The 26,076-nt window shown below is 52.2% G+C and overlaps 1 protein-coding gene and 1 long non-coding RNA gene across 2 annotated transcripts; one reads left to right on the top strand and one right to left on the bottom strand.

The window, feature by feature from the left end:
• Nucleotides 1-1,733: 1,733 nt before the first annotated feature.
• Nucleotides 1,734-3,117, top strand: LOC127056915 (zinc finger and SCAN domain-containing protein 29-like). Its single transcript, XM_050965248.1, has 2 exons — nucleotides 1,734-2,202; nucleotides 3,032-3,117. Exons 1-2 carry the CDS (start codon nucleotides 1,797-1,799, stop codon nucleotides 3,115-3,117), a joined length of 492 nt encoding a protein of 163 aa, XP_050821205.1. The 5' UTR covers nucleotides 1,734-1,796.
• On the bottom strand, nucleotides 2,309-3,011 carry LOC127057107 (uncharacterized). Its single transcript, XR_007776014.1, has 2 exons — nucleotides 2,694-3,011; nucleotides 2,309-2,483 (listed from the first exon to the last, which is right to left on the bottom strand). It is a non-coding gene; the product is annotated as an uncharacterized LOC127057107 (long non-coding RNA).
• Nucleotides 3,118-26,076: the final 22,959 nt, after the last annotated feature.

Genomic DNA, 26,076 nt, shown 5'->3' on the forward strand with positions numbered 1-26,076 from the left:
GGGAGCAGCGAGCCCCAGCCGTGGAGGAGCCAGCACAGCGCAGGGGGGCAGGAGCATGCAAAGGCGATGGCACCACTAGTGGGAAGCAGCCATGCCCCCCTCCCCTCCTGCCCAGGCTGTGGCCTGGCGCGCCCCCAGGGGCTCCTGAAGGCTGCAGCAGATGCATGCGGGCGCTGGCCCCCATGCACACCCCAGCTCCCCACTTTCTGCACTTGGGCTCTGCAGCTCCTGGGCATGTGAGCCACCACTGGGGTGCAGGGCCATGAGCCTGCTCCAGGAGGGGCAGTGGTGGTAGCAGCTTAGACTCCCAGGAGCAGCAGAGCCCAAGTGTGGCAAGAGGGGAACTGGGGGGACGCACGGGGACCTCTGCCCACATGCATCTGCTGCAGGAGCCCCCAGGAGGGGGGGCGCTGGGCCATAGACTGGGCAGGAGGGGTGGAGGCATGGCTGTTCCCCACTAGCGGTGCCGCCGCTGCCTTTGCAGGGCTGCTGCCTCCCTGTGCTGCGCTGGCTTCTTCATGGCTGGGTCTCAACGCCCCCGCAAGCGAGTCAACAGTGTGTCAACAGTGTGATGCTGTTGCAAAAAAAGCAAACGTGAATCTAGGATGCATTAACAGGTGTGTTGTGAGCAAGACACGAGAAGTCATTCCTCCGCTCTACTCTGTGCTGGTCAGGCCTCAGCTGGAGTGTTGTGTCCAGTTCTGGGCACCGCATTTCAAGAAAGATGTGGAAAAATTGGAGAGGGTCCAGAGAAGAGCAGCAAGAATGATTAAGTTCTAGAGAATGTGACCTATGAAGGAAGGCTGAAAGAACTAGGTTTGTTTAGTTTGGAAAAGAGAAGACTGAGAGGGGACTTGATAGCAGTTTTCAGGTATCTAAAAGAGTGTCATAAGGAGGTGGGAGAAAACTTTTTCATCTTAGCCTCTAAGGATAGAACAAGAAGCAATGGGCTTAAACTGCAGCAAGGGAGATTTAGGTTGGACATTAGGAAAAAGTTCCTAACTGTCAGGAACATTGGAATAAACTGCCTAGGGAGATTGTGGAATCACCATCTCTGGAGATATTTAAGAGTAGGTTAGATAAATGTCTATCAGGTATGGTTTAGACAGTATTTGGTCTTGCCATGAAGGCAGGGGACGACGCGATGACCTCTCGAGATCCCTTCCAGTCCTAGAGTCTATGAGTCTATAAGTGCGACACTCTGGCTCTCCAGTGCCTCCAGAAGGCAGCTCCTCCCCGCTGAGCTGCTGCAGCGGTCCAAGCCTGGCAAAGCCAGTGAGTGGACTCAGGCCAGGTCCAGACTAGAGCTTTAAATCGATTTTAAGAGCTCTAAATCGATTTAAAGCTGTAACCGTCCACACTACAGAGTGCATAAAATCGATTTTAAGGGTCCCTAAAATCGATTTTGGAACTCCATCAAAACGAGAGGAGTAACCCCAAAATCGATTTTTTAAAATCGATTTTATGATAGTGTGGACGGCCATCGAAGTTAATGGCCTCCGGGACGTATCCCACAGTGCTCTAGTGGCCGCTCTACACAGGTAAAGGTACTCTTCTGCTGGCCAGGTAAACAGGAAAAGCCCCGGGAAGTTTGAAATTCCATTTCCTGCTTGCACAGCGTGGAGCTCTCAGCAGCAGAGAGAAGAATGCCGTCTTCTGAAAATAGGAAAAGAGCTCCAGCATGGAGCACACAGGAGTTACTCGATCTGATAGCTGTATGGGGAGAAGAGTCAGTGCTTTCAGAACTGCGCTCGAGCAGACGAAATGAGAAAACCTTTGAAAAAATTTCTAATGCCATGCGGGAGAGGGGACATACCAGGGACTCGTTACAGTGCCGAGTGAAAGTGAAAGAGCTCAGACAGGCGTATCAGAAGACCAAAGCAGCAAAGGGCAGGTCAGGCTCTGCCCCCAAAACATGCCGGTTCTACGACGAGCTTAACGCAATATTGGGGAACAGCGCAACGACGAACCCCCCCTTGTCTGTTGATTCAGAGGTGGGCGTCGTGATTCCTGCAACTAGGGAAGATTTATTTGATGGTGATGATCAGTATGATGAGGACCAAGAGGAGGAGGCTCCAGCAGAGAGCACAGAGCATTTTATCCCCCCAAACAGCCAGGATCTTTTCCTCACCCTTACTGAGGTTCCCTGCCAGCCATCTCAAGGCAGTACTCCAGAAAATGAAGCTGAGGGACCGTCCTCTGGTGAGTGTAATTTTTTTACTAAAAGCTTCGGTTTAATGTAAGCCTTTTTTACTGGGTGCTTCAAATCACTACCTGTACTTAGAGTCACTGACCAAGTAGATTAAAAACCTTTCCTAAAACAGTGACCCATGAGGTGGTTTTTAGAAAAGTCTCCATTGTAACAGGGCGGATTCATCCTGCTTGTTGGGGGAACGCGAGAGCAAAGCAGGGAAGGAGACCAGCTTCGCCGCGGTTTGCTCTCGCGTTCCCCGAACCACCCAGCAAACCGCAGGCAAGGAGACCTGCTTGTTCGGGGACCGCGAGAGCAAAGCAGGGAAGGAGACCAGCTTCGCCGCGGTTTGCTCTCGCGTTCCCCGAACCACCCAGCAAACCGCAGGCAAGGAGACCTGCTTGTTCGGGGAACGCGAGAGCAAAGCAGGGAAGGAGAGTAGCTTCGCCGCGGTTTGCTCTCGCGTTCCCCGAACCACCCAGCAAACCGCAGGCAAGGAGACCTGCTTGTTCGGGGAACGCGAGAGCAAAGCAGGGAAGGAGAGTAGCTTGATTACCAGTACAATCTACTACAGGGATTACTAGCCATTATTAACTTACCATTTTCTCCGGACACGGTCTGTGTGCTCCCCTGACCTGCGTCTGAGCAGAACTCTCTGTCCTCAGCCACAAGCAATAAGTATTAAAGGAATCCTAAGGTGACCTTGTGGTAAAGTAAAATGTTCAAGGTTCGGTAACAGGCACAGGTCAGTGAGGAGAAAGACTGTATGCATGGTTGTGTGAAATGTGTCTCTTATGATTCTTTTATCACTCTTTCCAAACCCCACCCCCCCACACACAGCTGCACATTTCTCCAGCCTCCCTCTCGCTTCTCATCTACGTGTGGGGGGGTATCATAAGAAGACTGAGGAAAAGAAGGACGCGTGAGGACGTGTTCACCGAAATTATGGCAGTAACCCGTACAGAGAGAGCTCAGCAGGGAGACTGGAAGCAATTGGTCGCAAAGTACAGGGAGGCTGCCAGTCAACGCGAAGACAGGAGGGACCAACGCGAAGACAGGAGGGACGCCAAAAATGATGTCAGGTGGCAGGAAGATCAGTGCTGGCGAGCAGCAACTCTGGATCTTCTTCGTGATCAGACTGACATCCTCCGCGATATGCTGCAAGAGCTCCGTGGTTTCAGAATGCCCCTACAGCCCGTGTATAACCTCCCTCAGTACTCACCCTGTCCCACACCTTCCAGAACCAGGCGTGTAAGAACGCGTGGGGGAAGGCTCTCTGCACCAGCCCCCTCCACTGCTGCGGACACTCCAACCAGAAGGCTTTCATTAGATTGAAAAGCCCTTTGTGTCCTGTTTTTTCCCTCCTCTAATGATCCAAACTTCTCCCATGGCACCTTTGCCTATTTTTACTCTCAGGTCATGCTATTAAGGCAGTGTGACTGTAGTTTGGTAATGAACTAAAGCAAGCAGCTTTGGAAAGCTGCACGGAAGCTAGTTATCAGCATCAGGATTTGACAATTGGGGATATGGGTAATAAAGGGAAAACAAAGAAAGCAGCCATACCGTAACCTGGTCCATGAGAAAAGACGGTTACTCACCTTTGTAACTGTTGTTCTTCGAGATGTGTTGCTCACATCCATTCCAGTTAGGTGTGCGCGCCGCGCGTGCACGTTCGTCGGAAACTTTTTACCCTAGCAACTCCAGTGGGCCGGCAGGTCGCCCCCTGGAGTGGCGCCGCCATGGCGCCCAATATATATCCCTGCCGGCCCACCCGCTCCTCAGTTCCTTCTTGCCGGCGACTCCGACAGTGGGGAAGGAGGGCGGGTGTGGAATGGATGTGAGCAACACATCTCGAAGAACAACAGTTACAAAGGTGAGTAACCGTCTTTTCTTCTTCGAGTGATTGCTCACATCCATTCCAGTTAGGTGAATCCCAAGCCATACCTAGGCGGTGGGGTCGGAGCGAGAAGTCGCGGCATGGAGCACAGCAGATCCGAAGGCCGCATCCTCTCTAGACTGCTGGACCAGGGCGTAGTGGGAAGCAAAGGTGTGGACCGATGACCAGGTCGCTGCCCGACAGATTTCCTGGATGGGCACACGGGCGAGGAAAGCCAGCGACGACGCCTGCGCCCTGGTAGAATGCGCAGTCACACGGCCCGTAGGGACGTGGGCCAAGTCATAGCAGGTCCTGATGCAGGACGTTACCCAAGAGGATAACCTCTGGGAGGAGATAGGAAGCCCTTTCATGCGGTCCGCTACTGCCACGAAAAGCTGGGGGGATTTGCGGAAGGGCTTGGTCCTCTCCACGTAGAACGCGAGAGCCCTACGGACATCAAGCGAGTGGAGCTGCTGCTCCCTGCCTGAGGAGTGAGGTTTCGGGAAAAAAACCGGGAGGAATATCTCTTGGTTGACGTGGAAGGCTGAGACCACCTTGGGGAGAAAAGCAGGGTGTGGTCTCAGCTGCACCTTGTCCTTGTGGAAGACCGTATATGGGGGGTCTACCACAAGAGCCCGGAGTTCCGACACCCGTCTAGCTGAGGTGATAGCTACTAGAAAGGCCGTCTTCCAAGAGAGATAAAGCAGGGAGCAAGTAGCTAACGGCTCAAAGGGGGGCCCCATGAGTCGAGACAACACCAGGTTAAGATCCCAGGTTGGAGCAGGGGGACGGACGTTAGGGTATAAACGTTCCAGCCCCTTAAGGAATCTAGACACCGTCGGGTGGGAAAAAACAGAGTGACCATCCGCACCCGGGTGAAAGGTGGAGATAGCCGCTAGGTGGACTCGTAACGACGATATGGCCAGACCTTGCCCTTTGAGGGACCAAATGTAGTCTAAGATGTTGGCTACTGAAACTTCCATAGGGCGGAGATTTCTCTCCACGCACCAACAGGAGAAACGCTTCCATTTGGCCAAATACGTCGCCCTTGTGGACGGCTTTCTGCTGCCCAAGAGCACCTCCCTCACCGGCGTGGAACAGCGCAGCTCAGAGCCAGTCAGCCACGCAGGAGCCACGCCGCTAGGTGCAGCGACTGCAGGTCCGGGTGACAGAGGGTCCCGTGCTCCTGGGTAATCAGGTCCGGATGAAGGGGCAGGGGAACTGGGTCGGCTATGGCCAGGTCCAGCAGCATGGGGTACCAGTGCTGTCTGGGCCACGCCGGGGCTACCATGATCACATGAGCCCTGTCCCTGCGCACCTTCAGAAGGACCCTGTGGACCAACGGGAATGGGGGAAATGCATAGTACAGGTGGGTCGACCACTGGATGAGGAAGGCATCCGCTATCGACCCGGGTTCCCTGCCCTGAAAGGAGCAGAACGCTTGGCACTTCCTGTTCCCCTTGGCCGCGAAGAGGTCCACCCGGGGATAACCCCACCTCCGGAAGATGGAGAGGGCGACGTCCGGGCGAAGGGACCACTCGTGTGACAGGAAGGATCTGCTCAATCGATCCGCCAGCGTGTTCCGTACTCCGGGGAGGAAGGAAGCCATGAGGTGAATGGAGTGGGCTACACAAAAGTCCCAGAGTCGTATCGCCTCGTGGCACAGGGAGGAGGACCTGGTGCCGCCCTGCTTGTTGATATAATACATGGTCGTCGTGTTGTCGGTGAACACCGCGACACAACGACCCTGGAGCTGATGACAGAACGTTTGACAAGCAAGACGGACCGCTCTCAACTCCCGCATGTTGATGTGTAGCCCCACCTCCTCCTGGGACCACAGGCCCTGCGTCCTCAGGGTCCCTGCGTGGGCCCCCCAGCCGAGATCTGAGGCATCTGTTGTTAGGGACACCGAGGGCTGAGATGGGTGGAAGGGGAGACCCGCACACAACACTGACTGGTCCAGCCACCAGCCGAGAGAATCTAAGACCCTCTGGGGGATCGTGATTAACATATCTAGTGGCTGTCTTGTCGGCCTGTAATGACTGATGAGCCACAACTGGAGTGGCCTCATGCGGAGCCGAGCGTAATTGGTCACGAAAGTACAAGCCGCCATGTGGCCTAACAGGGTTAGACACGTCCTCACTGACGTCAGGGGGGCTGTCTGTAGTCGTTGCACGATTGCCGACAAGGCCTGGAACCGCTGCAATGGCAGCAAGGCCCTGCCCACAGTGGCGTCCAGGACGGCCCCGATGAATTCCACCCTTTGTGTGGGGGCCAGGGTGGACTTGTCTGTGTTCACCAAGAGGCCCAGAGTGGCGAACATGCCGGTGATCACACGGACATGGTTGCAGACTTGTTGTTCCGACGTGCCCCGAATCAACCAATCGTCTAGATACGGGAACACGTGGATACGACTGCGCCGAAGCTGCGCCACAACAACTGCCATGCATTTCGTAAACACTCTCGGGGCCGTGGACAAGCCAAATGGGAGGACTGCAAATTGGTAATGCAGAGACCCCACAAGGAAGCGAAGGAAACGTCTGTGGGGTGGCCAGATAGCAATGTGGAAATACGCGTCCTGCATGTCGAGGGCGGCGTACCAGTCTCCCGGATCCAGGGATGGGATAATGGTCCCCAAGGAAACCATGCGGAACTTCAACTTCACCAGGTACTTGTTGAGCTCTCGCAGGTCGAGGATGGGCCTGAGGCCTCCCTTGGCCTTGGGGATCAGAAAGTAGCGGGAATAAAACCCCTTGCCTTGCTCGTTCTCCGGCACCGCCTCTATAGCCCCTTTGCGGAGGAGCGTCTGCACCTCCTGCCGAAGGAATTGCTCGTGAGAGGGGTCCCTGAAGAGGGACGAGGAAGGGGGGCGGGGAGGAGGAAATGAAACAAACTGCAGGCGGTATCCCGACTGCACCGTGCGTAAAACCCAGCGGTCTGATGTTATTAGGGACCACGCCGGGAGGAAAAAAGAAAGGCGGTTGGAAAACGGGGGGACAGGATCCAATGGGGAAACTGTTACTGCGCCCTCGGGCGCACCTTCAAAATGAAGGCTTGGGACCAGGCGGGGGCTTAGAGGAGCCTTGGTTTTGGCCCCCTTGGTTCCCCGAATGCCTGCGCCTTCCGTTCCTGCCGCGGCGCCTGTTAAGGTCCTGCCGCTGGCGGAACTGGAGATACGGCCTGCGCTGTTGTTGCTGTTGCTGCGGCCGGAAGGGTCTGCGCTGCGTCACTGGAGTGTGCATCCCCAGTGACCTCATGATGACGCGGTTGTCTTTTAGATTCTTTAGTCTAGGGTCTGTCTTATCCGAAAACAGCCCTTGGCCTTCAAAAGGAAGGTCCTGTATTGTGTGCTGGAGCTCCGGCGGAAGGCCGGAAACCTGCAGCCAGGAGAGGCGACGCATTGTTACACCCGACGCGAGGGTACGGGCAGCCGAATCCGCAGCGTCCAGAGAGGCTTGCAAGGACGTGCGTGCGACCCTCTTGCCTTCCTCTAAGATGGCCGCAAACTCCTGACGAGCGTCTTGTGGCAACAGCTCCTTGAATTTGTCTGCTGCCACCCAGGAGTTAAAGGCGTATCTACTTAACAGGGCCTGTTGGTTGGAGACCCTGAGTTGCAGCGCCCCCGCCGAGTACACCTTACGGCCGAGGAGGTCCATCCGCCTAGCCTCCCTGGATTTGGGGGCTGGAGCCTCCTGGCCATGACGCTCCTTATCATTGACAGATTGGACCACCAGGGAACACGGAGTCGGGTGTACGTGGAGGTACTCGTAGCCCTTAGAAGGAGCCATGTACTTCCTCTCGACGCCCTTCGCAGTGGGAGGAATGGAGGCCGGGGACTGCCAGATGGTGGTGGCGTTGGCCTGGATGGTCCGTATGAACGGCAGGGCGACCCTGGTGGGAGCGTCTGCGGAGAGGATGGTGACAATAGGGTCCTCTACCTCCGAGACCTCCTCGGCTTGTAGACTCAGGTTTTGGGCTACTCGCCGGAGGAGGTCCTGGTGCGCCCTGAGGTCCAGCGGGGGGGGGCTGTTGGAGGAGGTCCCAGCCACCGCTTCATCAGGGGAAGAAGATGAGGAGACCCCCGGCAAGAGGGTGTCTGAAGGGGGGTCTCCCTCGGCCCTCGCCTCTGCCTCAGGAGCCAAAGTGGAGTCCTGTTGCTTGGATCCTTCCTCCCCATCCGGGGAGGGAGGGGGGCGAGACAACGAGGCCTCAGGTGCCCTGCGCTCTGCAGTCGGCGGCCTAGCAGGGAGCTGTTGGGGGCCCTGGGCCTGATGATACGCCCAGGGTGTCCAGAAACCCCATTGCTGTGGGGCTGCGTCCTGCTGTGGAGGCTCGCTGAACAGCGCCGCCTGCCGGTCGGTGCCCAGCGTGTACCCACTGTCCGCCAGCGAAGACACGGACGGCTGCCTCGAGGGCCATGGCGGAGCGGACCCTGGATGGTAATGGTCCGCGCGGGCCGGCACGGGCGATCGTCTCGGTGCCGGGGACCGGTGCCGGGAGTCGTAACGGTGCCGGGAGCGGGACCGAGTTCTGCCACGGTGCCGGGATCTGGATCGGTACCGGGCGCCGCTTCGGTGCCGGGATCGGGACCTGCCACCGGTTCGGTACCGGGAGGTCGACCGGGACCGGGACCTGCCACCAGCTCGGCGCCGGGAGGTCGACCGGTGCGGCGAACGTCTGGATCGGCTCCTGGACTCGCGGTGCCGGTAACGGCGGCTGGAGTCCGACCGCGATCGTCTCGGTGTCGACCGGCGCCGCGAGTGCGACCGGTACCGCTGAGGGGAGCGGTGCCGGGACTGCGAGCGGCGGCGGGATCTGGAGCGACCCTGACGTCGGGACCTGGAGCGAGAACGAGAGTCCCGGGACGGTGCCGACATCATAGGCTTGCCTCTGGACACAACCCGCACCGGAGGTACCGGGGGTGGTAGCTGCGTGGGCTCGGTCAGGGCTATGAGGTCCCGTGCCGAGGCGAAGGCCTCTGGTGTAGATGGCACCACTATCTCAACCCCAGATGTCATGGGGGAGCTTGGCGGCACCGGACTCGACGGACCCGCCGGGCCCGGAGTCGACGGTGCCGGCGGGGCCGCGGCCGATACTGAGGCCGGGCGCTCCACTCGGGTGTGCCTGGCCGGAGTAGTGGACTTCGACGGCCTAGGCTCTGTCCCCGGTGCCGGAGAAGGTCGGTGCCGGGGAGTCTTCTCGGTGCCGGTGCGATCCGGTGCCGGCGCCGACATCACGGCCTGCGAAGCCGCCGGGTCAAGTGCCGCTTCCAGGAGGAGAGTCCGGAGCCTTTGATCCCTCTCCTTCTTAGTCCTTGGCTTAAAAGCCTTGCAGATGCGGCACTTGTCGGATCTATGCGATTCCCCCAGGCACTTCAGGCACGCGTCGTGGGGGTCGCTCGTGGGCATAGGCTTCTTGCAGGCCGCACACTGCTTGAAGCCCGGCGAACCAGGCATGAGCCCGGTGCCGGGTGCCGGGAAGGGCTAAGCCCCCGGCGAAAAACTATTTACAACTACTTAACACTTAACTACTACTATCTAACTAACAGTCTAATTAACAACTACAATAGAGATAACGATAGAAAAACAAGGAGAGCTAGGGACGTGGAGGACAGCTATGCCGCGCTCCACAGTTCCAACGACCGACACGGCGGTAAGAAGGAACTGAGGAGCGGGTGGGCCGGCAGGGATATATATTGGGCGCCATGGCGGCGCCACTCCAGGGGGCGACCTGCCGGCCCACTGGAGTTGCTAGGGTAAAAAGTTTCCGACGAACGTGCACGCGCGGCGCGCACACCTAACTGGAATGGATGTGAGCAATCACTCGAAGAAGAATTCTTGTTCTGTCTTCTCTGATGCACTTTCTTCTTTCAAACCTCCCTCCCGCTTCCTCCAAACCTCCCTCGCTCCGTCCCCCATAGAACGCTGAGTTATGAAATTTCATGCACAGTATTGTAACAACAAGCATGATGCTTGATTGATGAAAGGGTCTGATTTTAAATAAAGAACACAATTCTTGTAACAAATAGTAGTAACTTTATTTTCAATAAAAAAGCAGTTAAGGAAGGTTGCAGGTACTGTGCCTAGCAGCAGACGGAAGCAGCTAATGGTGGAGGTAGGTAATAATTGGGAAATACAGAATTATATGTTTTCCAATGGACAGCTCTCGCAAGTAACCTAAGCAAGCAATTGAGGAATGCTGCAGGCAAAGTATCTTGCAGCAGCAACACCGCATAGACGGGGAGGGCAGCAATCAATTGAAAGGAAAATCAGCATTCAAACTGTACCCTGGCCCATGAGGAAGCTACTTTTCAGTGCTTCTCTGATGCGCACAGCATCCTGGTGAGATCTTCTAATTGCCCTGGTGTCCGGCTGCGCATAATCAGCGGCCAGGTGGTTTACCTCAGTCTCCCACCCCGCTATAAAGGCCTCCCCCTTGCTCTCACAGAGATTGTGGAGCACACAGCAAGCAGCAATGACAAAGGGGATATTGGTTTGGCTAAGATCTGAGCGAGTAAGAAGCGTTCGCCATCTCGCCTTGTCATAAACAGATAGCTAAGGGTTAATGTCTCTTTCATCTGAAGCACCTGACCAGAGGACCAATCAGGAAACCGGATTTTTTCAACTTTGGGTGGAGGGAATTGAGTGTCTCAGTCTTTGTCTGCCTGCCTGCTTGCTCTGAGCTTTGGAGAAGTAGTTCTACTTTCTAGTCTTCTGTTTCTAAGTGTAAGGACAAAGAGATCAGATAGTAAGTTCTATGGTTTCTTTTCTTTGGTATTTGCATGAATATAAGTGCTGGAGTGCTTTAATTTGTATTCTTTTGGAATAAGGCTGTTTATTCAATATTCTTTTAAGCAATTGGCCCTGTGTTGTATCATCTTAATACAGAGAGAACATTTGTACTTATTTTTCTTTCTTTTTATATAAAGCTTTCTTTTAAGACCTGTTGGAGTTTTTCTTTACTTCAGGGAAATTGAGTCTGTACTCACCAGGGAATTGGTGGGAGGAAGAAATCAGGGGAGATCTGTGTGTGTTGAAGTGGCTAGCCTGATTTTGCATTCCCTCTGGGTGAAGAGGAAAGTACTTTTTGTTTCCAGGATTGGGAACAGAGAGGGAGATTCACTCTGTTTGGATTCACAGAGCTTGTGTCTGTGTATCTCTCCAGGAGCACCTGGAGGGGGGAAGGGAAAAAGGATTATTTCCCTTTGTTGTGAGACTCAAGGGATTTGGGTCTTGGGGTCCCCAGGAAAGGTTTTTCAGGGGGACCAGAGTGCCCCAAAACACTCTAATTTTTTGGGTGGTGGCAGCAGGTACCAGGTCCAAGCTGGTAACTAAGCTTGGAGGTTTTCATGCTAACCCCCATATTTTGGACGCTAAGGTCCAAATCTGGGACTAAGGTTATTACATGAGTAGCAGCGGTGGGAGATAGACAGAATCCAGAAGCCAGTAGAAATATTGTATTTTTCTTTTCTCTGCTAAGGGCTTTTTAGCAGAGAGAAGCAGTTGGTTTTAAAAGGGAACCAGAGAGAAATTTTTTTTTTTCTGCTCTCTCTGGCAGTTTGTGGCTTGCATGTTAAGCAGAAGTCGTTAAGGACTATTAACAGTCTTTTGTCACACAATAGCACTCCCATTGAGAGTCATACCAGCACTATATGAATGCAAATAAAGTGGTTTTTCAGGTTTACTTGACATTGAAGATTAGCTAGAGAGAGAAAAGGAAAAAAGCACTGTTGCTAGGCAGACTTCAGGAGGCAACAGAGAACCTGCAGTTCAGAAGATAAACACCGGAGGGCACCCCAACACAACAAAACAGGAACCATGACTTCTAAGGCAAAAATTGAGGCCGAAGAACAAATCAAAGAAGCTGAACACAGGCGAGAGATGGAAAAACACAAACAGCAACTGGAAATAAAACAAAAAGAGATGGAGATGAAAGAAAGAGAAGAACAGATCAAAGAGGCAGCCTACCAAAGAGAACAGGCAGCCTACCAAAGAGAACAAGCAGCCCAAGAGGCAGCACACAAAAGAAAACTAGAAGAAGAAGAGGTGGCCCACCGCCGAGAAATGGAAAAGCACCAAAAAGAAATGGAAAAACAACAAAAAGAAATGGAAAAACAACAAAAAGAGAATGAAGAGAAGGAAAAACAAAGAAAACATGAACTGGAGTTGGCAAAAGCTGGGCTGCATGTGCCAGCCAACCCTAACAACCCGGCGCCAAATATTGCTCCACAGCACAGGAAATTTCCCACCTACAAGGCAGGTGATGACACCGAGGCCTTCTTGGAAAATTTTGAAAGAGCCTGTCTTGGGTACAGCATTCCCGAAGACCAGTACATGGTAGAATTGAGGTCACAGCTCAGTGGACCTTTAGCAGAGGTGGCAGCTGAAATGCCTAAGCACCAAATGAATGACTATAAACTTTTTCTAACCAAGGCCAGATACAGGATGGGGATAACCCCAGATCATGCCCGTCGGCGTTTCAGAAACCAAAAGTGGAAACCAGAGGAGTCATTTCCCAAACACGCCTACTACATTGCAAAAAACTATGAGGCCTGGCTAACAGGAAACAACATTCAAACCTTGGAAGAACTGAACCTCCTCATACAAATGGAGCAGTTCTTGGATGGTGTTCCTGAAGACATCACACGGTACATACAAGATGGACACCCCAAGAATATCGCTGAGGCGGGGGAGATTGGAGCCAAATGGATGGAACTGGCAGAAAGCAAGAAAGCTACTGTCAAGGGGAACGATTACCCCAGGGGGCACACAGACCATAAACCCTACAACCGAGGACAGCCAAAGACCCCACATACCACCCAAGTAAAGCCACAGATACCCTACCCTTCAACCTCACCAGTCTCCAGTAACTCACCTCGGCCCAGTGACCCATCAGATGGAAGATGCTTTAAGTGTAATGAACTGGGACATATCAAGGCCAAGTGTCCCAAGAACACCATGCGAGTGCAATTCATTACACCACCATCACACCAAAGATCCCCAGGCCCGGATGCCTCTCAAATACCCTTGGAGCGAAGGGAAAATTTGAGAGTGGGCGGAAAGAAGGTTACTGCGTGGAGAGACACGGGGGCACAAGTGTCAGCTATCCACCAATCCTTCGTTGACCCCAAATTCATCAACCCAAAGGCCAAAGTTACAATTTACCCCTTCATGTCACAAGCTGTAGACTTGCCTACAGCTCAACTGCCTGTCCAGTACAAAGGCTGGTCAGGAATGTGGACTTTTGCAGTCTATGACAATTATCCTATCCCCATGCTACTGGGGGAAGACTTGGCCAACCAGGTGAGGCGGGCCAAGAGAGTGGGAATGGTTACACGTAGCCAAACCAGGCAAGCTTCCAGACCCATTCCTGTTCCTGAGCCGTCCACAGAGGCCCCGTCTGTGTTACCAGAGACCCAGACAGAGGTAGTGGACCCGGATTCCATGCCAACCACTGAAACAGCCACAGCACCTCCAGTCCCAGGCCCGGAACTGGAACAGCAACCAGCACCAGCAAGTGCAACCCCATCTTCAAACTCAACGCCAGAGGGCGCCAGCGAGCCAAAACTGGCAGAAGCAACAGACAGCCATACCCAAAAGGCTCAGCCAGAGCCTGAAATACCCTCAGGTGCACCAGCGGAGAGCGGTTCACCAGCAACGGACACAACCCCATCACCTACATCGCTTCCAGAGGGACCAAGCCCAAGTCCACAGTCTGAGGAAGAACTGGTGACCCCAGCCTCAAGGGAACAGTTCCAGACTGAGCAGGAAGCGGATGACAGCCTTCAGAAAGCTTGGGCGGCGGCACGGAGCACCCCACCGCCTCTCAGCTCTTCTAATCGATCCCGGTTTGTTATAGACCAAGGACTTTTATACAAGGAAATTCTTTCTGGTGGACACCGGGAAGAATGGCAGCCGCAAAAACAGTTGGTGGTTCCAACTAAGTACCGGGAGAAGCTCTTAAGCTTAGCCCATGATCATCCCAGTGGCCATGCTGGGGTGAACAGAACCAAGGACCGGTTGGGGAAGTCCTTCCACTGGGAGGGGATGGGCAAGGACGTTGCCAAGTATGTCCGGTCTTGTGAGGTATGCCAAAGAGTGGGTAAGCCTCAAGACCAGGTCAAGGCCCCTCTCCAGCCACTCCCCATAATTGAGGTCCCATTTCAGCGAGTAGCTGTGGATATTCTGGGCCCTTTCCCAAAAAAGACGCCCAGAGGAAAGCAGTACGTACTGACTTTAGTGGACTTTGCTACCCGATGGCCAGAAGCAGTCGCTCTAGGCAACACCAGGGCTAACACTGTGTGCCTGGCCCTAACAGACATCTTTGCCAGGGTAGGTTGGCCCTCTGACATCCTTACAGATTCAGGGTCTAATTTCCTGGCAGGGACCATGGAAAAACTGTGGGAAACTCATGGGGTGAATCACTTGGTTGCCACCCCATATCACCATCAAACCAATGGCCTGGTGGAAAGGTTCAATGGAACTTTGGGGGCCATGATACGAAAATTCATCAACGAATTCTCCAATAATTGGGACCTAGTGTTGCAGCAGTTGCTGTTTGCCTACAGGGCTGTACCACATCCCAGTTTAGGGTTTTCACCATTTGAACTTGTGTATGGTCACGAGGTTAAGGGGCCATTACAGTTGGTGAAGCAGCAATGGGAGGGGTTTACGCCTTCTCCAGGAACTAACATTCTGGACTTTGTAAGCAACCTACAAAGCACCCTCCGACACTCTTTAGCCCTTGCTAGAGAGAACTTAAAGGATGCTCAAGAAGAGCAAAAGGCCTGGTATGACAGACATGCCAGAGAACGTTCCTTCAAGGTAGGAGACCAGGTTATGGTCTTGAAGGCGCAACAGGCCCATAAGATGGAAGCATCATGGGAAGGGCCATTCACGGTCCAAGAGCGCCTGGGAGCTGTAAACTACCTCATAGCATTTCCCAATTCCTCACTAAAGCCTAAAGTGTACCATGTTAATTCTCTCAAGCCTTTCTATTCCAGAGACTTACAGGTTTGTCAGTTTACAGTCCAGGGAGATGATGCTGAGTGGCCTGACGGCGTCTACTACGACGGGAAAAAAGACGGTGGCGTGGAAGAGGTCAACCTCTCAACCACCCTGGAACGTCTGCAGCGGCAACAAATCAAGGAGCTGTGCACTAGCTTCGCCCCACTGTTCTCAGCCACCCCAGGACGGACTGAACGGGCATACCACTCCATTGATACAGGTAATGCTCACCCAATCAGAACCCCACCCTACCGAGTGTCTCCTCATGCCCAAGCTGCTATAGAACGGGAGATCCAGAACATGCTACAGATGGGTATAATCCGCTCATCTACCAGTGCATGGGCATCTCCAGTGGTTCTGGTACCGAAACCAGATGGGGAAATACGCTTTTGCGTGGACTACCATAAGCTAAATGCTGTAACTCGTCCGGACAACTATCCAATGCCACGTACCGATGAGCTATTGGAAAAGTTGGGACGTGCCCAGTTCATCTCTACAATAGACTTAACCAAGGGGTACTGGCAAGTACCGCTAGATGAACCTGCCAAGGAGAGGTCAGCATTCGTCACCCATGCGGGGGTGTATGAATTCAATGTCCTTCCTTTCGGCCTTCGAAATGCACCCGCCACCTTCCAGAGGCTGGTAGATGGTCTACTAGCTGGACTGGGAGAATTTGCAGTTGCCTACCTCGATGATGTGGCCATTTTTTCAGACTCCTGGCCCGAACACCTACTACACCTGGAAAAGGTCTTTGAGCGCATCAGGCAGGCAGGACTAACTGTTAAGGCCAAAAAGTGTCAAATAGGCCAAAACAGAGTGACTTACCTGGGGCACCAGGTGGGTCGAGGAACCATAAACCCCCTACAGGCCAAGGTGGATGCTATCCAAAAGTGGCCTGTCCCACGGTCCAAGAAGCAGGTCCAATCCTTCTTAGGCTTGGCCGGATACTACAGGCGATTTGTACCCCACTACAGCCAAATCGCTGCCCCACTGACCGACCTGACCAAAAAGACCCAGCCAAATGCAGTTAAGTGGACTGATGAGTGTCAAAAGGCCTTTACCCAACTTAAGGCAACGCTCATGTCTGACCCTGTGCTCAGGGCCCCGGATTTTGACAAGCCATTCCTAGTAACCACGGATGCATCTGAGCGTGGTATAGGAGCAGTGCTCATGCAGGAAGCAACAGATCACAACTTCCATCCTGTCGTGTTTCTCAGCAAGAAACTGTCTGAGAGGGAAAGTCACTGGTCAGTCAGTGAAAAGGAATGCTATGCCATTGTGTACGCCCTGGAAAAGCTACGCCCATATGTTTGGGGACGGCGGTTCCAACTACAAACTGACCATGCTGCACTAAAGTGGCTTCATACTGCCAAGGGGAACAACAAGAAACTTCTTCGTTGGAGTTTAGCTCTCCAAGATTTTGATTTTGAAATTCAACACATCACAGGAGCTTCTAATAAAGTTGCTGATGCACTCTCCCGTGAGAGTTTCCCAGAATTCAGTAGTTAAAAAGTGTTCTTAAAATGTAAAAGTCTGTTAGTTATATACTTAGGAGTATATGTAAAGGTGTATGTGTTGTATTAATCTGTTTATTTTCAAGTTCTAAAAGGAAATCGCCGCCAGTGAGCTTCCCCACTGTCTGCAATTTGGGGGGCGTGTCATAAACAGATAGCTAAGGGTTAATGTCTCTTTCACCTGAAGCACCTGACCAGAGGACCAATCAGGAAACCGGATTTTTTCAACTTTGGGTGGAGGGAATTGAGTGTCTCAGTCTTTGTCTGCCTGTCTGCTTGCTCTGAGCTTTGGAGAAGTAGTTCTACTTTCTAGTCTTCTGTTTCTAAGTGTAAGGACAAAGAGATCAGATAGTAAGTTCTATGGTTTCTTTTCTTTGGTATTTGCATGAATATAAGTGCTGGAGTGCTTTAATTTGTATTCTTTTGGAATAAGGCTGTTTATTCAATATTCTTTTAAGCAATTGGCCCTGTGTTGTATCATCTTAATACAGAGAGAACATTTGTACTTATTTTTCTTTCTTTTTATATAAAGCTTTCTTTTAAGACCTGTTGGAGTTTTTCTTTACTTCAGGGAAATTGAGTCTGTACTCACCAGGGAATTGGTGGGAGGAAGAAATCAGGGGAGATCTGTGTGTGTTGAAGTGGCTAGCCTGATTTTGCATTCCCTCTGGGTGAAGAGGAAAGTACTTTTTGTTTCCAGGATTGGGAACAGAGAGGGAGATTCACTCTGTTTGGATTCACAGAGCTTGTGTCTGTGTATCTCTCCAGGAGCACCTGGAGGGGGGAAGGGAAAAAGGATTATTTCCCTTTGTTGTGAGACTCAAGGGATTTGGGTCTTGGGGTCCCCAGGAAAGGTTTTTCAGGGGGACCAGAGTGCCCCAAAACACTCTAATTTTTTGGGTGGTGGCAGCAGGTACCAGGTCCAAGCTGGTAACTAAGCTTGGAGGTTTTCATGCTAACCCCCATATTTTGGACGCTAAGGTCCAAATCTGGGACTAAGGTTATTACACGCCTTAAGCCTGCCAAATGCACATTCTACCACCATTCTGCACTTGCTCAGCCTGTAATTAAACAACTCCTGAGCACTGTCAAGGCTGCCTGTGTATGGCTTCATTAGCCAGGGCATCAAGGGGTAGGCTGGGTCCCCAAGGATAACTATAGGCATTTGGACATCTCCAACTGTTATTCTCTGATCAGGGAAGTAGGCCCCTTGCTGCAGCCGTTTAAACAGTGTAGTGCTCCTGAAGACACGTGCGTCGTGAACCCTTCCTGGCCATCCCACGTGGATGTTGGTGAAACGTCCCTTGTGATCCACCAGGGCTTGCAGAACCATCGAAAAGTACCCCTTGCGGTTAATGTACTGGGCACCCTGGTGTTCCGGTGCCAAAATAGGGATGTGGGTTCCATCTATGGCCCCCCCCACAGTTAGGGAATCCCATTGCAGCAAAGCCATCCACAATGGCCTGCACGTTTCCCAGAGTCACAACCTTTCGAAGCAGCGGCTTAATGATTGCTTTGGATACTTCCAGCACAGCAGCCCCCACAGTAGATTTGCCCACTCCAAATTGATTACCGACTGACCGGTAGCTGTCTGGCGTTGCAAGCTTCCATATGGCTATTGCCACTCGCTTTTCCACTGCGAGGGCTGGTCTCATCCTGGTATTATGCCGCTTCAGGACAGGAGAAAGCGAGTCACAAAGTTCAAAGAAAGTGCTCTTACGCATGCGAAAGTTCCGCAGCCACTGCGAATCGTCCCACACCTGCAGGACTATGCGGTCCCACCAGTCAGTGCTTGTTTCCCGTGCCCAAAAGCGGCGCGGAACGGGTAGAACCTCACCCATAACCGTCAGGAGCTCCAACGTGCAGGGGCCCGGGGTGTCAGAAAACTCGTTCTCCAGTTCGTCATCGCTGTCGTCCCCGCATTCAAGCATTCTCTCTTGCATTTCTGCATCATGGGTCAGCAGTGATAGAACGAGAATGCGTGAATTATTTACAGCATTCGCGATCAAGGACAAGAGCAGACCTGGATCCATGCTTGCTGCAAAATGGCGTTTCCCTCACTGCAGCCAGTAAAAACAGCGCGAACTGACTGTGTGCCGTTTACAGGAAGGGGGGGGGGGGGCTGTACCCAGAACCACCCAGGACGGGGACTTTGATCCCATCATGCACTGGGCTAGTAACCCATAATTCCAAAGGGCAGGGACCCGTGCAGGAACTGTGGGATAGGTACCCAGAATGCAACGCTCAAGCAAAAGATGGACGCCAGGGAAAATGGACGCTCAACATCGATGTAAGTACCTCTAGTGTGGATGCACAAAATCGATTTTATAAAACCTGCTTTATAAAATCGATTTTACGTACATCGATTTTAGGCTGTAGTCTGGACGTGGGCTCAGAGCGGGGGCCGCTGGGGTGGGGTGGGGTGGGGTGGGGAGGGCTCATGGGGGGCTGTGCGGCCTCCAGGGGAGTTCAGGGGGCGGGGAGGGAGGAATCTGGTCTGGAGAGCAGCCCCTGGGCACGGCTGGCCCCTGGGCAGGCTGGCCCCTGGGGTTTATAAAGGCTTTTTGGGATTTGCCCCTCAATGAAATGATGTTACGGGAGGGGTGTAGGGGGAAGGGCAAGGTGGAAGTTTTGCTAGGGCGCAAAATATCCTTGCACCGGCCCTGCAGCTTGGGCTGCTCCATCCGCGGTGGGTGAGAGTGTGTGTGTGCGCGCGCAAGGTGAAAGTTCTCCCTAGGGCACAAAATATCCTTGCACTGGCCCTGCTGCTTGGGCTGCTCTATCCCAGCAGCAGAGACACAGCAATGAAGGCATCAGAAGCTTTTGGTGAGGAGGAATCAGAAGAGGCAGGTACCAGCTTTAAACCCCAGAGGGTAGCTCCCTCCCCTAATGCATCCTCAACTTCCAGGCCAGGAAACAGAGACTTATTGGTACTGTTTGAAGACAGGATACTGGACTATATGGACCACCGAGCTGACCCACTATGGCCATTCTGATGTTCTTATATTTAATTGAGCTGTATCTGCTCCTCACTGTAACCCACTAGACCCCATTCCCCTCCTAGAGCTGAGGTAGAACCCAGGAGTCCTGGCAGGGTCTCTTTCTCTCTACAGAGTTAGTAACCAAGTAAGAATAGACATTAACATTTTAACCAGTGTCCCTAAAGTGATTTTCCACAAGATGTCAGACCACGTATTAGAGCTCAGTGGGTCTAATATTTATTTAATTTTCTTTCTTTTATAAAGGAATTAGATACAGGACTCCTGTCAGCTAACTGCTAAATTACCTGCCAAAACACTAGTTTCAGGTGCCTAAGGAGCCCCTGGAATCATGGTTAAATTACCCTCCCTGCCACTACCAACATTTGAAATGGTGCCCCTGAGTGCACAGCACCCTATCATGCTCCCCCATAAGAGCTGCATTAACAGGCAACTCTGCAAGTGACCCCCATGCCTCTCTAGTTCCTTGGCCACATGTATCATGTCCCTATTCTAGCGGCTAATCCAGAAAAAGAGGAAAAAAGCTCCCCACTGCTCCCACCTGAGGGATGTGTTGGGTTGAGATCAGGTGGTGGAAGCAGGCAATGGTGACAGAATCTGAGACTTGAAGCTCCTAGAGTGAGTGACCTCTTCCCTTTATAGACCTGCCCTTCAGTCATACCCAGAGATATTAAAGTTTAATGTGATTGTAAATAGACCCATTTGAAACCCTTCGCCACACAAGACAAAGCCCGTAGGATTCATCATTCACTATTTATTTCTCCTCCCCAGGCTCCCTACAGCCATCAGCCACCTGCGAGCTTTCCCTCTTCTCTCCCAGGCTCTGCTCACTTGATTGCAGGAGCTCAGTGGATGGTCCAGCTTTGCTCTTTCACTTCTAGTCTTCACTTCTTTGGATGGCTGCATTTGCAACTGAGCCGCCTGATGGAAATACCTGAGTCCTCTGTCTCGGCAGGCAGGCCAAGCAGCCGGGGGAGGTTAGCCCCCAACCCATCCAACCCCCCACTGCTCCTTGTCCCCTGATTGCCTCCTCCCGGGACCCCTGCTCCTAACTGCCCTCTGGGACCTCACCCCCTATCTAAGCTTCCCTTCTCTTTGTCCCCCTCTTTAGACCCCCTCACCCTAACTGCTCCCCTAGAACTCCACCCCCACCTGTCCCCTGACTGCTCTGACCCCTATCCATACCCCCACCCCTGACAGACCCCGGGTCTCCCACACCTATCCAACCGCTCCCAGTTCCGACTGCCCCCCCAGAACATTCAACCTATCTAACCCCACCTGCTTCTTGCCCCTGACAGCCCTCCTGAACCTCAGCCCCATCCAACCCCCTGCTCCTTGTCCCCTGATCACCCCCTCCCAGGACCCCTGCTCCTAACCACCCCCCAGGACCTCACCTCCTATCTAAGCCTCCCTTCTCCTTGCCCCTGACTGACCCCTTCTTAGACCTGTCATAAACAGATTGTTAAGGGTTAATGCCTCTTGTACCTGTAAAGGGTTACAAGCAGGGAACTGGACACCTGACCAGAAGACCAAACGAAAGCTCATGTTCCAAAACGTCTGTTAGTCTATAAGGTGCCACAGGATTCTTTGCTGCTTTTACAGATCCAGACTAACACGGCTACCCCTCTGATACTTTTGCTTTTTAACTCTTTCAGGAGAGGCTAGTAAGTTAAAAAGGACTCTGTTGCTAAGCAACCCCAGGAAGCCAACAGAGAACCAGCAATTCAGGCAGTAAACACCAGAGGGCACCTCAGCACAAGAAAGCAGGAAACATGACTTCCAGGACAAAAGTGGACAGAGGAACAAATCAAAAAGGCAGACCACAGGCGAGACATGGGAAAAAAAACTACAAGAGATGAAGCTGAAAGAAAGAGAAAGAAAGGCAGCCTACAAAAGAGAGCAAGCAGCCAAAGATGCAGACCACCAAAGACAACTGGAACTCCAGAGGGAGACCTACCACCAGGCCCTGGAATTAAAAAAGGCTACGCACCAGAACACAGCCAATTCTAACAACCCTTCGTCAATAATTGTTCCACAGCACAAGAAATTTCCCACCTACAAGGCAGGTGATGACACTGAGGCCTTCTTAGAAAATTTTGAAAGAGCCTGCCTTGGGTACAGCATCTCTGAAGACCAGTACATGGTAGAATTGAGGCCACTACTCAGTGGACCCTTAGCAGAGGTGGTGGCTGAAATGCCTAAGGAGAAAATGAATGATTATAAACTTTTTCAAACCAAGGCCAGATACAGAATGGGGATAACACCTGAACATGCCCGTCGGCGGTTCAGAAACCAAAAATGGAAACCAAATGTGTCATTCCCCCGACACGCCTACCACTTTGCAAAGAATTATAAAGCCTGGATATCAGGAACAAAGGTTAACAATATGGACGAGCTGCATCTCCTGATCCAAATGAAGCAGTTCTTATATGGTATTCCTGAGGAAATAGAGAGGTACATCCTAGATGGGGAACCCAAAACGGTAATCGAGGCGGGGGAGATTGGAGCCAAATGGATGGAAGTGGCAGAAAAGAAAAAAGCTACTGTCAAGGGGAACGAATACCCCAGAGGGCACACCGACAATAAACCCTACAACCAAGGGCAGCCAAAAACCCCACCTACAACCCAAGGAAAGCCACAGACACCCTATTCTTCCACCTCACCAGTCTCCAGTAACCCACCTCGACCCAGTGACCAGTCAGCTGGAAGATGCTTTAAGTGTAATGAACTGGGACATATAAAGGCCAACTGCCCAAAGAACCCCAACCGAGTGCAGTTCATTACACCACCATCACACCAAAGATCCCCAGGCCCAGATGCCTCTCAAATACCCTTGGAACGAAGGGAAATTTTGAGAGTGGGCGGAAAGAAGGTTACCACGTGGAGAGACACGGGGGCACAAGTGTCAGCTATCCACCAATCCTTCGTCGACCCCAAATTCATCAACCCAAAGGCCCAAGTGACAATTTACCCCTTCATGTCACAAGCTGTAGACTTGCCTACAGCTGAACTGCCTGTCCAGTACAAGGGCTGGTCAGGAATGTGGACTTTTGCAGTCTATGACAATTATTCCATCCCCATGCTACTGGGGGAAGACTTGGCCAACCAGGTGAAGTGGGCCAAGAGAGTGGGAATGGTTACCCGCAGCCAAACCAGGCAAGCTTCCAGACCCATTCCTGTTCCTGAGCCGTCCACAGAGGCCCCGTCTGTGTTACAAGAGACCCAGACAGAGGTAGTGGACCCGGATCCCATGCCAACAACGGAAACAGCCACAGTGCTTCCAGTCCCAGACTAGAAACTGGAAAAGCAGCCAACACCAGAACCATTACCAGCACTGATGACAGTGCTTGCAAATCCCTCTTCAACCCCAACGCCAGAGGGCGCCAGCGAGCCTGAACTGGCAGAAGCAGCAAACAACCACACCCAAGAGGCTCAGCCAGAGCCTGAAATACCCCCTGGTGCACCAGCGGAGAGCAGTTCACCAGCAACGGAAACAACCCCATCACCTACATCGCTTCCAGAGGGACCAAGCCCAAGTCCACAGTCCAAGGAAGAACTTGTGTCTCCAGCTTCAAGGGAACAGTTCCAGACTGAGCAGGAAGCAGATGACAGCCTTCAGAAAGCTTGGGTGGCGGCACGGAGCACCCCACCGCCTCTCAGCTCTTCTAATCGATCCCGGTTTGTTGTAGAACAAGGACTTTTGTACAAGGAAACTCTTTCTGGTGGACACCAGGAAGACTGGCATCCGCAAAAACAGTTGGTGGTTCCAATTAAGTACCGGGAAAAGCTCTTAAGCTTAGCCCATGATCATCCCAGTGGCCATGCTGGGGTGAACAGAACCAAAGACCGGTTGGGGAAGTCCTTCCACTGGGAGGGGATGGGCAAGGATGTTGCCAAGTATGTCCGGTCTTGTGAGGTGTGCCAAAGAGTGGGAAAGCCCCAAGACCAGGTCAAGGCCCTCTACAGCCACTCCCCATAATTGAGGTCCCATTTCAGCGAGTAGCTGTGGATATTCTGGGTCCTTTCCCAAAAAAGACACCCAGAGGAAAGCAGTATGTACTGACTTTTGTGGACTTTGCTACCCGATGGCCGGAAGCAGTAGCTCTAGGCAACACCAGGGCTAAAGCTGTGTGCCTGGCCCTAACAGACATTTTTGCCAGGGTAGGTTGGCCCTCCGACATCCTTACAGATTCAGGATCTAATTTCCTGGCAGGAACCATGAAAGAACTGTGGGACACTCATGGGGTGAACCACTTGGTTGCCACCCCGTACCACCATCAAACCAATGGCCTTTAATGGAACTTTGGGGGCCATGATACGTAAATTTGTCAATGAACACTCAAATGACTGGGACCTAGTGTTGCAGCAGTTGCTTTTTGCCTACAGGGCTGTACCACATCCCAGTTTAGGGTTTTCACCGTTTGAACTTGTGTATGGCCACGAGGTTAAGGGGCCATTACAGTTGGTAAAACAGCAATGGGAGGGGTTTACGCCTTCTCCAGGGACTAACATTCTGGACTTTGTAAGCAACCTACAAAACACCCTCCGACACTCTTTAGCCCTTGCTAAAGAAAACCTAAAGGATGCTCAAAAAGAGCAAAAGGCCTGGTATGATAGACATACCAGAAAGCGTTCCTTCAAGGTAGGAGACCAGGTTATGGTCTTGAAGGCGCAAGAGGCCCATAAGATGGAAGCATCATGGGAAGGGCCATTCACGGTCCAAGAGTGCCTGGGAGCTGTTAACTACCTCATAGCCTTTCCCAATTCCTCCCTAAAGCCCAGAGTGTACCATGTTAATTCTCTCAAGCCCTTTTATTCCAGAGACTTACAGGTTTGTCAGTTTACAGTCCAGGGAGGAGATGACGCTGAGTGGCCTGACGGTGTCTACTACGAAGGGAAAAAAGATGGTGGCGTGGAAGAGGCGAACCTCTCAACCACCCTGGAACGTCTGCAGCGGCAACAAATCAAGGAGCTGTGCACTAGCTTCGCCCCATTGTTCTCAGCCACCCCAGGATGGACTGAACGGGCATACCACTCCATTGACACAGGTAATGCTCACCCAATTAGAACCCCACCCTACCGGGTGTCTCCTCATGCCCAAGGTGCTATAGAACGGGAGATCCAGAACATGCTACAGATGGGTATAATCTTCTCATCTACCAGTGCATGAGCATCTCCAGTGGTTCTGGTACCCAAACCAAATGGGGAAATAAGCTAAATTCGATAACTCGTCCAGACAACTATCCAATGCCACGCACCGATGAGCTATTGGAGAAGTTGGGACATACCCAATTCATATCTACAATAGATTTAACCAAGGGGTACTGGCAAGTACCGCTAGATAAACCTGCCAAGGAAAGGTCAGCATTCATCACCCATGCGGGGTTGTATGAATTTAATGTACTTCCTTTCGGGCTGCGAAATGCACCCGCCACCTTCCAGAGGCTGGTAGATGGTCTACTAGCAGGACTGGGCAAATATGCAGTTTCCTACCTCGATGATGTGGCCATCTTTTCTGACTCCTGGCCCAAACACCTAGAAGACCTGGAAAAGGTCTTTGAGCGCATCAGGCAGGCTGGACTAACTGTTAAGGCCAAAAAGTGTCAAATAGGCCAAAACAGAGTGACTTATCTGGGACACCAGGTGGGTCGAGGAACCATAAACCCCCTAGAGGCCAAGGTGGATGCTAGCCAAAAGTGGCCTGTCCCAAAGTCAAAGAAACAGGTCCAATCCTTCTTAGGCTTGGCTGGGTACTACAGGCGATTTGTATCACACTACAGCCAAATCGCTGCCCCACTGACCAACCTGACCAAAAAGACCCAGCCGAATGCAGTCAAGTGGACTAATGAGTGTCAGAAGGCCTTTACCCAGCTTAAGGCGACGCTCATGTCGGACCCTGTGCTAAGGGCCCCAGACTTTAACAAACCATTCCTAGTAACCACCGATGCATCTGAGCGTGGTATAGGAGCAGTTCTCATGCAGGAAGGACCGGATCACAACTTCCACCCTGTCGTGTTTCTCAGCAAGAAACTGTCTGAGAGGGAAAGACACTGGTCAGTCAGTGAAAAGGAATGCTACACCATTATATACTCCTTGGAAAAGCTACGCCCATATGTTTGGGGACGGCGGTTCCAGCTACAAACCGACCATGCTGCACTAAAGTAGCTTCATACTGCCAATGGAAACAACAAAAAACTGCTTTGATGGAGTTTAGCTCTCCAAGATTTTGATTTTGAAATTCAACACATTTCAGGAGCTTCTAACAATGTAGCTGATGCACTCTCTCGTGAAAGTTTCCCAGAATCCAGTAGTTAAAAAGTGTTCTTAAAATGTAGAAGTCTGTTAGTTATATACTTAGTAGTATATGTAAAGGTGCATGTGTTGTATTAATCTGTTTATTTTAGAGTTCCAGGAAGAAATCGCCACCAGCGAAGTTCCCCAATGTCTGCGATTTGGGAGGCGTGTCATAAACAGATTGTTAAGGGTTAAT

The sequence above is a fragment of the Gopherus flavomarginatus genome, chromosome 8 (genome assembly GCF_025201925.1).
Source record: "Gopherus flavomarginatus isolate rGopFla2 chromosome 8, rGopFla2.mat.asm, whole genome shotgun sequence".
In the NCBI taxonomy this organism is placed as follows: domain Eukaryota; kingdom Metazoa; phylum Chordata; order Testudines; family Testudinidae; genus Gopherus; species Gopherus flavomarginatus.